The 12917-nt window shown below is 35.8% G+C and overlaps 1 protein-coding gene across 1 annotated transcript in view; it reads left to right on the forward strand.

Annotated features, from left to right (window-relative positions):
* RFX6 (regulatory factor X6) overlaps positions 1-9403 on the forward strand; it is a 52218-nt gene extending 42815 nt beyond the window's left edge. Inside the window, exons 14-19 of the mRNA XM_006926117.1 lie at positions 801-918; positions 2377-2499; positions 3188-3394; positions 4725-5237; positions 6053-6265; positions 8568-9403. Of these exons, the coding sequence (XP_006926179.1) occupies positions 801-918; positions 2377-2499; positions 3188-3394; positions 4725-5237; positions 6053-6265; positions 8568-8743 (1350 nt within the window). The 3' untranslated portion in view covers positions 8744-9403. The remainder of the gene's footprint in view (positions 1-800; positions 919-2376; positions 2500-3187; positions 3395-4724; positions 5238-6052; positions 6266-8567) is intronic.
* The last annotated feature ends 3514 nt before the right edge of the window (positions 9404-12917 follow it).

Below are 12917 nucleotides of genomic sequence, written 5' to 3' on the forward strand. Positions count from 1 at the left end.
ATCATAGGTGTATGTAGAAAAATGTAGTATCTGCAATTTTAGGCAGCCACTGGGGGTCCTGGAATGTATCCTTCTTTGGTAAGGGGGGGGCTATCATATGCATTCCCTATCAGTCAATAAAGTTATAGCTAAGTAACATCAATAGCGAAAGATAAACTTAGAAAATGGAAATATTCTTGGCCCTTTTCTAAAAAGCAAGTTTCCATAAATGCTGACAGAAAATACAGTTTTAAGTATTTACATTTTTGAATTCCAAGAGCTCAGCATTTTGTGTTTTCTGTATGATTTCTTCAGCTCTTTCAATTATCCTTTAAGTCATCCATCATGAAATAAGACAATAAGAACAAATATATCCATCACTAGTTGGTGTTAGCCATTCCATATTCAAGGAAACTAGGTATAGCGAAGGGATTTTTTTCTCTTGGATTAACAGATTAACAGTCAGGACTAGAGAAGTCACAGTTAATCATTCACAGAAATATATAACCCTTTCTTCGCATTTCACCTTCTGTTATATAAAATGAAAATTAAGAGATAAAACATTTTATAAATTATTTTATTTTGTTTTCCAATTCTATTAGGTAACAAATCCATATTGAATTAAGATGTATTAACTTTAAAAATGACAGCAAAGACAGACTAAAATTAAAATCCCTGGACAGATCATTTTATTTGATGTAACAAATGGCATGGCATGCCATCTGTCCATTTGTCAGGTTATCTACCTCTTGGTCTTATGTAGGATGTAAATTGTGGTCAGATGGCAGGTTTTATAGTCCATTTTATCCCTTTACTTTTAGACCAGCAAACAAAATGGAAGATCATTAAAGAAGAGGGCTCAAGACTTTCTGCTGAAGTGGAGCTTTTTTGGCGCTAGAGTAATGCATAATCTCACCTTGAACAATGCATCCAGTTTTGGTATCCTATATGCTTTATAAAACTCTTCTTAAATGAATTACATCATTTGTTCCTCAGTTGCATCTTCCACCAATTTTTAAATATGCGGCACTGTCATTTCTTAAACCATATCTGAGTATTGATCCAGAAGAGACTAGTAGTTATAAGCCTGAGATATGAAGTCATACCACATGCAGAGTTCAATCCTAACACCACTTCTCTTTGGTTTAGCCTTTACCCAAGCTAGTCTGCTCATCATAGAACGGGGAGAATATTTCTTTCATTGGATGTGTACGCACTTGAGTGAGATGATGTATGTAAAAACACATTACCTAACACTCGATAAACACTTAATGAATAATAGCTATTATCATTACATTCCATTAGTGCTTGGATAAGTGTTCTTTATTAAAAAAATAAAATTAAAAAATAATGCATTATTTTCCAAAGGCACTACTTATTGCAATATGGCAAATTTTTGCATCTTTTTCGGGAACACACATAGTTGCACTCTAGGGATCAAAGAGCAGCTTAGAAGACATGCTCTCATGTTTCTGAACCATCTTTCCTGATCTATATAACTTGTGAAACAAACTGAGTTGTTAGCTTTTTCAAAAATTGAGTACTTTTTTTCCCCTAAAATTTCTGGATTCTTATTTGTTATAATGTTATCTCATGGACAGTAGTTCTTATAGTAGTTGCATTATGAGCGATCTTTACATTATAAAATAGTTTATAATTAACTAAATAGTTTTTATTGAATTTTCAATGGAATTAAATAAAATCAGTGAATTTGTATTGAGGGATGCACAAAATGTTTTGAGTCTATAATTTAAAAATCTCGTTTGTATTTAAGGTTTTTAAAAATATATGACATTGAAGCCTTACTTTATTATGAATAAAGACTTTTGTTAGAAAATCTATTGAATAGTTAAAAGAAGTTTGAGGTTTTCCAGGACAGCTTGAACATTAAAATTACTCTTTTGCTTTTTTTCAAATCAAAGAGTATTTTGTTCAGGCTGTAAAGATATCCTCTTACTCAATACTTTCTTCAGACCATTTTGGCCATCGTCTAATTATTTAGTACAAAGTAAACAGAAATAGGACAGAGTAGAGCTTATTCTCCCCCAGGTTAAGGCTTATCACACTGCAAAGTGTGCCCTCTTAAAGCATAAAGCACGTCTCACTTTCATCCGTATTTTCCTTTGATGTAACTAGTGGCCAAAGAGCTGGCAGGACAGTACACACAGTGAGCTGGGCAGGCGGTACACAGAAAGATTAGAGACCCAAGTTAAGCATGTTGGTCTTAGCAGGTCATTTAAAGTCCAACAAGTATTTGTTTATTTCAGTTGCTCCTTGTAAAGTGTTGCGAGATGGTCACAAAGATAACCTGGCTTCTCCCTCTTTCTCTTTCCTTCTTTTTCTTTAACCTTATTTCATCTCGCAATGCCCTCTCCCTATTCACCATCCATAAACAAGGTTCTTTCCATTTGATCCGAATGCTTCTTGATGAATACATTCTTCTGGCCATGGAGACACAGTTTAATAATGACAAAGAGCAGGAGTTACAGAACTTATTGGACAAGTACATGAAGAATTCAGGTAATTTAAAATCTATGTCTTGTTTTTCATATTTGTTTAAACATAAGTTCAAAAATTTCTAAGCACACATGTTAAGTGGGTTTATAACAGTCTCAGAGTTTTTCCCCAAACTTGTCACTGCTAACACAGTATACTAACACTATTGGAGCACTATTTTTTCTTTCCTAGAGACTACTCTTTTCCAAAGAGCAGTCAAAGTATTTTACTGGAAACCCTTAAGGATACAAAATCAATGTTCTTAACTTCTGAGAATCTAGGTAAAATTGGAAAGTTGACTATAATACAAAAAAAAAAAAAAAACAAACAACTGTAATTCAAGACAATACATGTACTATACCATGTAATATACCATCTTATAAATAAAGTAAAAGTAAGTTCTACAAGGAGTTTAGAGAAGGAAAGGAACACATCCTTTTGGGATGTAATGACTTGCATTTTGAAGATTGTTCACTCTACAGTGGATTATTTAGTGATGCTCAGAATGCACCAACATCCACGCATATACAGTTAATTAACCCAAACCAGCTAGGACCAAAGATCTGCCAGCCTTGTTTCCTACTGAAACCATTTCTCCAGAGTTTCCAGATTTCTGACAGAACCCTAAAAGATTTTCAGTTTCTTTTCTTGGGCTTATCTACTAGGAATTTGGGAATCATCTTAACTTTCCCTTTAAAAAAAATCTTTCCAGATGCAAGTAAAGCTGCCTTCACTGCTTCTCCGAGTTCGTGTTTTCTGGCAAATCGTAATAAAGCAAGCACTGTTTCCAGCGACACTGTGAAGAATGAAAGTCATGTGGAAACAACCTATATTCCTCTGTCATCCAGTCAACCTGGAGGCTTGAGCTCTGCTCTGCACCCATTCCCTGCTGGGAATACAGACAACATGCCACTCACAGGTATGTTGAGAAACAACTTAGAAAACCACTCAGGCTTCAATAAATTGTGTAAGAGCCTCCTCTTTTGTTTTCTTAAAGTTGATAACCTCCTGGCATTCCAAGAATAAAAAAGACTTATCTTAACCGACTTATAATAAAGCTTTATAATTTTTTTGTTATTTTCAGCATTTTTTATTCACATGTGATACAGGTGTCACACTTTCACATGCTCTCTTAGTTATGCCAAAAGTACAAATAATTAGTTATCTTCATTTATTAGCAGAAAAATTAGATTAGATGTACATAAAATCTTTAAGATACTTTGAGAGTCAAAAATGTTTTTTTAAATTTATTTTTGGCTTTTGAGGAGACTTTATTTCTCCTTCATTAAAAAGTGGATTTGGCCATTTTAAGATTACCATTATAATAATTTTTCTCTTTGGTCTAGGGTCCCCTATGTGTCAGTCTGAATGTTGAGTGGCTTGAACTAGCTACTAGATAATTTCACAAGTCTGCTTATTGCCTTTTGTCTTTTTTGTAATTCTTTTATATACATTATTTCTTTGGACACAAAGAGTTTTAAACCTGGAAGAGCCTTCTAATTCAGGGGCTTAATTCCACCAGTGAGAAATTGGAGGCCAGAGAGTTGGTGGCATTCATAACTCATTGCTCATCAGTGGTGTTTGCATAATATTTTGAATTGGCTGCTTTGAAGCTCTGTTCATTTTGATATTATTGCTTTTTTCTTTTCTCCTGAAAATTAAGCCATTTAACATTCCACTTACTTTTTTTAATTATGGAGAAATAGATCAACAGACGCCCTTGCCCTTCCCAAGCCTGTGCTCAAACAGTCTTCATACTTGTGGAAGCATGAAGCCGTCCCAGGCCTTCTTCCATAGTCACGAGCTCCCCAAGTCTCCCCTGTTGTGAACTATACATGTACCATGATGGCTTTTTTTTTTTTTTTAATTAATTATTTAATTTTATAGTGACTTTGGTTAACAAAACCCAATAAATTTCAGCTGTACACTTTAACAATAAGGCATACATATAGTTACGCTATATAGTTAGATTTCTTTTGGTCACCACATATTTGACTCCTTTTACCCCGTCTACCTCTCCCTCCCCCCACCCTCTACCCTGTGGTAAACACTAGCCTATAGTCCATGTCCATGAGTCTTCATGATGGTGTTTTAAAACCTAGATTTTCCCAGTTCTGATATTTGAGGAGGGTGGGAATGAGCCAAGTTGGAAAAAATGTATATTAATATATCTTATGAATAATTTTTAAAGATGTGAGCCCATCTATTTTAACATACCACTAAGTAATACTCTGGTAATTTTTTTCCAGGCCACATAGAACTTTCTCAGAGCTCTGGCCATCTGATGACACCACCTATTTCTCCAGCCATGGCGAGCCGAGGAAGCGTCATTAACCAGGGCCCAATGGCAGGGAGACCCCCAAGTGTGGGCCCCGTACTGTCGGCACCATCACACTGCTCAACATACCCAGAGCCCGTTTATCCTACTCTCCCTCAAGCCAATCATGACTTTTATGGGACCAACTCTAACTACCAGACTGTATTTAGAGCACAGCCTCATCCGCCATCAGGACTCTATCCTCATCGCCCTGAGCATGGTCGATGCATGGCCTGGAGTGAACAGCAGCTTTCTAGAGACTTGTTCAGTGGCAGCTGTGCTGGGTCTCCATATAATTCTCGGCCACCTTCCAGCTATGGACCATCCCCACACAGCCAAGATTCACACAGTATGCAGTTTTTAAATACAGGAAGCTTTAATTTCCTGAGCAATGCAGGGGCTGCCAGTTGTCAAGGAGCAACATTGCCTCCTAATTCACCTAATGGTATTAAAATTTTCAAAGAATTTTTCCCGGCTTTTGAGTTGGCAATAAGACAAATCAGACATTGAGTTCCACCTCTGCTGAGTAGCATGTCATCCCATGTAAAGCTTCTAAAGATCATAGAATCTTTCTATAATTTCTGCCACATACAAACATATCCCTAATTCTTGTGGCTTTATTAAAGTTGGCCTAAATGTCACACATGACGAAAAAATATGTCAAACCATATGTTTGAAAACCATCTTATTAGCTCAAAAGAAGAATGTTCTATCCTTTGAAGATATTTTTAGTGAATAATGTTTTTTTCCTAAAGATCTAGCAGCAGATCTTAAAGATTAGGGCCAAAACTGTGCCCCTGTTAGGGTGAGAAAACACTTTAAGTTAGGGATTTGAAAAGATCTGTGGACTTCTTCAGCCACCAAATTAGGCTCTACGAAGGCCATGACTTCTCTCAGAAACATGAATTTATAAATGAAATTGGAAGTTGACAAGTAGTGTAATCTTTTTGAGAGGCTAATAGTGCTTTTTTAAGATTCATAGTCAGATCTTAATTTAGATAAGGAAAATATGAGAGAGATGTAGTCTTTTATCTTGAAATTAATAATTGGATAACTCCTACGTATTTAAAAAAGTGAACAGCATAGTGAACCATATCCATATATAAGTACATATCCAATTTTATGGCAAATGTAGATGTGAATGTAATACTTACATTATGGTATCTTTAGGGCTCCCTCCTATCATTTTATCCCTTTCTTCCTTACTGGAAGATTCTTTGTAATAAGTTAACAGTCTGTTCTCAACATTTTCTGTTATAGGATACTATGGAAGCAATATAAACTACCCAGAGTCTCATAGACTTGGATCGATGGTGAATCAACACGTTTCTGTCATCAGCAGTGTTCGCTCACTGCCTCCCTACAGTGACATCCACGATCCACTTAACATTTTAGATGACAGTAGTAGAAAGCAGACCAGCTCGTTTTATGCAGACACATCACTTTCAGTTGCATGTCGAACTCCAGTAGTAGGTAAATTATTTTAGTAGTTCTTGAAAACATTTTTAAAAGTTGTTAACCTCAGGTGTGCAGTATTACTTTGGAAGGGGACCGTTAAGGTGAACTGGGCACTCATGTTCCTATAGTTGATTTATCACTTTGGATCTGACATTTTATTCTTATATCTGTAAGTTACAGTTTTTACCATTTTTCAGTATATCTGTCACAGTAAAACCTACTGCTAGATCTGTTATTTTTTCCAAAAAGAATAGCTGGCATCTATTATGTATGCAAAAATTAATATAACCTATCAAAGGCAGTCTAAAAAACTGTAAGTTTTATGAGAGCAGTAATGATGTCTTTTTTTCACTCTCTCTTGTTCACGGTTGGACCCAGGGGCAACCGTGGTGTCTTTGGGCCCCCATCATCTCTATCATACTCTAAAACCACTCAAAGTTAAAAAAAAGTAGTGAGTTGTGCTGGAGGTTACTATCAATTTCTCAGTTGTAGGTAAAATGTTATTAGACACCTCTGTCAAAAGTGTTGCTATTTTTATTGTTCTATAACATACAGTTTAAGTAAAAATGAGTAAAACATTGTGTTTGCTATGAAGTCCCCTAGCATCTTCCATTAAGGCTGTTTCTCTAAGAAAATCCTACAGCTTGTACTAGATGCATCACCAACACCCAATAAAGTGTCTGCCACATAGTAGGATCTCGAGAAATTAGCAAGTTAAAGAAGGGGCAAAACATATATGTTTAGTTTCTAAAATTATTGATAAAGTATCACAGGGCAAGTATCCATCTATATAAATATCAAGGCGAGGTGTTAACGTTTATATGAAATGGTTGAAATCTTCCAATGGAATTGGTTTAAGACTAGCATAAATAAAGGGCATTGACACCTAACCGGAGCATAAGGGAAAATGAGATAAATTTCATTTCTCCCCACTCGATATGCTTTTCCAATAATTCAATAGGAAACACGTTTTTCCTTCCTGTGACCATCACAGATCTCCCTGAGCAGAGTCTAGTAGTTGATCTCATGCTATCTGCAGATGGTCATTGCTTCTAGGTTACTCTAATGAAGCAGAAAATTCCACTTCAGGAAGTTTCCTCATCATGAGACTAAAATGTACCGTGTTGCTATTGTTACTATTAGTTCTGTTTACTTGTAGAGATAGTAGAAGCTTTGATGGGACATAGCTTGGGTGTCGGTGGATTCTAAGCTTTAGTTGTCAGACCTGGCTTATAAGTAAATTGCACACAGAGCTTCAGGGTGAAAAGAAGGAGCAGAGTAAGTAGGTAAGATTTAGGACCTACCTTATTTTTCCTGAGTTATAAAGCCTGTTTTTTTGATGACAGAGAAGATGACAGAACAATGAGAAAAATAGCAATGAGAAGGCAGCAACCATAAACATAAGACATGGAGTATTGGCAAGCCAATTAGTCAAAATTTTTGAGAACCTACTATGTGACTGACTTCTTTCTAGATATGACGGTATATGGTGGTGATCAGACCAGTTTCTGATTGTAAGAGGTTTACATCTTAGTAGGGGGAAATAAGGCAATACATATATAAACACATGCATTACAAAGATAATTTCAGGTACTCTGAAGTTGATTAAATAGGGTAAAATGACAAATAGTAATGGAAGAGATGTTTTTAGGTAATGTAGTTAGAAAAGAAAACCTGAGGTCAAAACATTGGTGTTGAAAGCTGAGTGATGAGACAATGAAGTGAAGATCAGATGGTGAAGAAACAGCAAGTGCGTAGTCTCTGAAACGGGATCGAGATTGGGAAGTTCAATGTACAGTAAGAAGGCCAGTGTGTTTTGAACATGGTGAATTAAGAAGAAAATAGAACAGAATAACTCAGAAAGCAGAGATCACTTCACACAGGGTATTATGAACTGGAACAAAGAACCTGGGTAAGGTTATTCTGGCTCTCTCTGCAGGGTGAGAAGGTGGGATAAAGATGAGGTCACAGGAGTAGTTAGGAGATTCTTGTGTTGGTCCAGGTAAGAGAAGATGGTGGTTTGAACTATAATTGTGGAGATGCAGATGGAAAGAGGAAGTGTTTTAGGTATATCTTAGGTGGTAGGTTTATGTGAATTTGTTTGACATTGAGTTTTTATCATGAACTGTATAGGAGAAATAAATTCTAAAAGAATAGCAAGGGGAAAATTGGAAGAAGAGGATGGCTTTGAGACACCGTTCACATTCAAATTTAATACAAGTATGTGTGCTAAATGCAAAAATTAAAGTGAGTGACACTTGCAGAGAAAAGAAAACATCAGTCGATTTTCAATTGCTGATTATATTTTCCCTTACAGCATCCAGCTTGCAGACCCCAATTCCTTCCTCCTCATCGCAGTGTATGTATGGGACTTCCAGTCAGTATCCAGCTCAAGAAACCCTGGATTCTCATGGAGCAAACGGGAGAGAAATGGTGTCCTCTTTACCACCCATCAACACTGTGTTCATGGGAACAGCAGCTGGAGGCACTTAAACCAACAATGTTGGGTAAGGGCCGAAACTTTAAAAATCTCTACTACTTAAATTTTACTCACTCGGACTGCCATCAGAGTAAAGAAAATGGAATACGCAGTGGCAGAACTTTGCTTTTCAAGTCATGGCGACGAAACTATGGACAACTTCATAGTGAATGGAGATATTTTCAGAATTTGCCTTGCACACAAATTGTTTAAAATGTGCTCTCATTATTAATTATAGTTTCAAAAATTATCAAATGGAACCAGTGGAACTTTGAAGATGCAAACATTTCAACTATGAAGATTTAATATTTCACTTCCTAATTTATTGATATCTGTGTGCTGTTTCACCTTTGGTTTCTAAAAAGAGAAAAGTTTATTTAATGCCTTTAAAATATCTTTAATTTATTAGGATCTCAGACTCATTGTTTACTATCCCTTATTTGACAAAAAGTCAAATGTGTATGTTCTACCTCCTATGGAAATGTTTACAAAGTCAAGACAATTCAACTTAGCCGAGACCAAAGTTGCTTGACTTTCCATTTCTGTGCATTAGTGTGATGATTTCTGTTACATAGCAGTATTCCAATTCTGTGTAACTGAATGATGATTATAAACGCTTTCCCTCTTTATTTAAAAAAGATTAGAAGAAATAAAAGAAATAAAATATGGAAATATTTTTAAAAGTTTGGTTGCTCTGAGGGTTGGGACTGTTGCTGAAAAATGCAGGGCAAAGCTCCCTTGGATATCAAATTAAAGAGTAAAGCTGGTTGGTCAAAACACCATAATTCGAGAATATTTATGTATCAAATCCATGCATATAAATGTAAAGAAATTGTAACTTGTAGACTGCTTGAGCTTCTACACATTTAGAAGCAGTCTTTAATCAAGTACTTTGCTTATAAACAGAGCGAATAAGTGTTCAGGGATCATCTGGAGGCAAAGACAAATTCAGAAGTGAAGAATTATTAATATAAATTAATACAAGTTGATACAACCCATATCTAGCTCTTTTTCTTTTTCATATTTCTTAGCTGAAAGGTATGTTGTAAGACTCATGGCCTATAGTGGGAAACTTCCATTTACAGGCTTCTCCTATATAGTCTTATGACCAGCCTCACGTTATTTATATCAAGGATCTGGTTATTCTATAAACTCTGGGTACCTTATAAAAGAATTTGTAAGCCCCAAATAACCATCATGATGTAATTTGGTAAAGACAAACTGTAGAATTGTTTTCAGAAAGCAATAAATAATTATCTGTGGACTTGGGGTATTGCTACCATTTGCTCAGTGGTATGTAGTTAATAAACTAATTGAGCAGAAAAAGTTTGCAGCAGTAATTAAATCATGACAAAGAGCAAGCTAAAAATTCTATTCTTTGTTATAATAATATTGCAAGAGTACAAAAGAGAGTGAAATTAATAAGGACTTGGATTGAAGTAGAAAAACAGCTTTAAGAAATGTTTGGAGATAAGTCTTGAAAATTAAGAACCAAATTTCCGTTGCATAGTAATTAAATATACGTTCAGCATCTATATTGTGTCAGGCACATTAGAAAATACAAAGATGAAAAAGACACTGCTCATGCCTTTAATAAGTTTTGATGTAATAATGAAGGGGTGATATGATAGGAAGTAGAAGCTCACTGAAGAATTTTGAGTAAAAAAGCAATGAGAGAAAAGTGATATTTAGAGAACATCTAACAGCAGTTGGAGGGAGGAGGCAGACTACATAAGAGAGGAATTAGCCTGAGAATGGACCATTTGAGAGGCTGTTTCTCTCATCCAGATGTCCAGCAAATAAGTGCAGAGACTACATGGAATCAGACTGAATGAGGAAGAGAAGAGAGAAAGAAGCACAAGCATCATTTTTAAGAAACATGAGCATCATTTCAGAGAATACATTGAAGAATTGGTGTCTGACTAGATATAAGGGATAAAAACAGGAATACATGAATAGTAGCTCTAAAGTTTTCCTTAATCCTATTTTCAAAACATTTCAGCATAAATAGTCAACCCTGTACTGATATTCCCTCTGTAAAAGAGGGAAAATGATCTGAAGCAGAGAGAAGCTCTTAAAAGTGACCATTGTTTTTGGGTTTCATGTACATCTAGCTGACAAGGTATTAAATTCTGACCTTGAGAAGACTAACTTGCTCTTTTCCCCAGGCAGTGAGGCTTGAGTTTATCTCTATTAGATGTTTTAAAGCCATTTCTCGATGCATGCACTACTGACTTTAAGGCAGGACACTTTTTTATTTCACAAGACTATTCGGCATATTGCACAAGATGTAGTATCCCTGGCCCTCAAACAGTAAATACCAAAGCATTGCCCACTGCTTCTGGCCTTGTGACAACCAAAAATATCTCCCATATTTCCAAATGCCCTTGGAGAAGTAGTGCCATTCCTGAGCTCTCCTCAGTCATATGTTCCCAAGTATAATTTCAGGATAAAAAGGTGTTTAAAAAATTAAGCTAAATTCTAATTACAGTGATGATGTAAATTTTTTTTTTAATTTGTTTCTGCTTTGAGAAAGAAGAGTTCATGAGACCCTGAAGGTCTCACATGTCTAAAGCCCATTTTGGAAATGGAAAGGGGAATATTTTTCATTATCATAATGTCTAAAGGGGGCAGGTGTCCTGGCATGTAGAGTCAAGATCAGGGATGTGAGTATCTTGCAATGTGTGAGACAGTTTGCACAATGAAGAATTATTCAACTTAAAAAAGCCACTAACACTTGCATTGGAAAAATGGAGGTAGATCAGTGGTCTGTGAGGTGATTGCACCAAAATTTTGCCCAGTAGTGGCACCCTATTTTAAATGGTATCTAACTCAATCAGATAATTTCTTCAGGATCTGTGCCTGTGAAGCACATGCACAGCCTAGAGAAATAAACAGCCAAAGGAGTGAGGGAGTGGTCATAGGGAGAGAGAGAGACGGAGAGCTTGAGAGAAACTGAGTCGTGAGAGGGTCCAGTAAGCAGCAATGGGTGGGCCCCCAGGACACTGAGACAACAGATCCCCAGATCAGAGCCTTGGCAGTGCCATCTTGACCAGTGAGGAACAATGCCCGATTCTCCTCTGCCCACCTGAATTTGCCTGTGAAGTGCTTGATGGATGTAGTCTCCATTTAGCCACTCAGAGCACAACAGCTTTGACTATATCACCAAGTCCCAAACAAGATATGTTTCCTTTTCTTCAGAAAAACTGGATAAACAATAACTTAGAGACTCACTAATTACATTTTCGAACCACTGAATCTATGCTCACACAAATGCAGCTCACAAAAATGGGACAAATAATGTGCCAATTTTTGAAAGTCAGCCCAGGTAGGGTACTGCCTTGCCCCTTCCCCCCCAAAAAAAAGGAGGGAAGAAAAAAAATCTTAGAGATAATAAATTCTGAAACCCAAACCCAGAGTTCCAACTTTTCAAAAAAGAAGGAGGCAAATGAGAGTGATATGTCCAAACTTCCTGGAAAGAGATTTCAGGTACTCAGATGTCTATATTACAGGGAATAAAATTAGTTATCCTATAAGTTTCACAGTAAAAGCTATGAATGCGTATAAGGTCCGGAGTAGTAAACCGTTCATACTGTATTTTGAAGGCAAATTTATAATCCTAAGTGAGTTATAGAAATTTAAACAAAAACCATCCAGAAAAGTAAACAATAGTGCTTATGACATACAGGACACTTTGTGCTTTGGGAAAGATAAGGAATGATGAATTTATATAAAAGGTTATTATACTATCTCATTCAATTATTGAAATCTAAATTAAATCCTTGAGTTTATAAATGGCAGAGAACACAACCTGTCTGTTCCAAAAGCACATTGATTAAATAAAAGGAAATAAATTTCAGTTACTCCTTAATTATAGGCATTAATTAGCAATGGCTGGAAAAAAGTTGGTAGTTGTTAATAGACTCCAGTAAATAATCTGTGCACTATTTTTGAGATATTTGATTATATAAATAAGCTCTTATCTGATTGGTTAAAATGTTTTTTATTAGTTTTCTAATATCAAAATCTTATAAATAGTGCTTAATTTCTATTGATCTTGGCTACATAATACTATGGTAGAAATGTTTTCCATTATAAAAATAGCCTATTTCCACAATGAGCAAAAATAATTTATTAGGTTTTTTTTGTAGAATCTAATCCAATTGGAGAAATCTCTGATTTTATCCC

This window comes from Pteropus alecto, unplaced genomic scaffold, assembly GCF_000325575.1.
Source record: "Pteropus alecto unplaced genomic scaffold, ASM32557v1 scaffold79, whole genome shotgun sequence".
Taxonomy (NCBI): domain Eukaryota; kingdom Metazoa; phylum Chordata; class Mammalia; order Chiroptera; family Pteropodidae; genus Pteropus; species Pteropus alecto.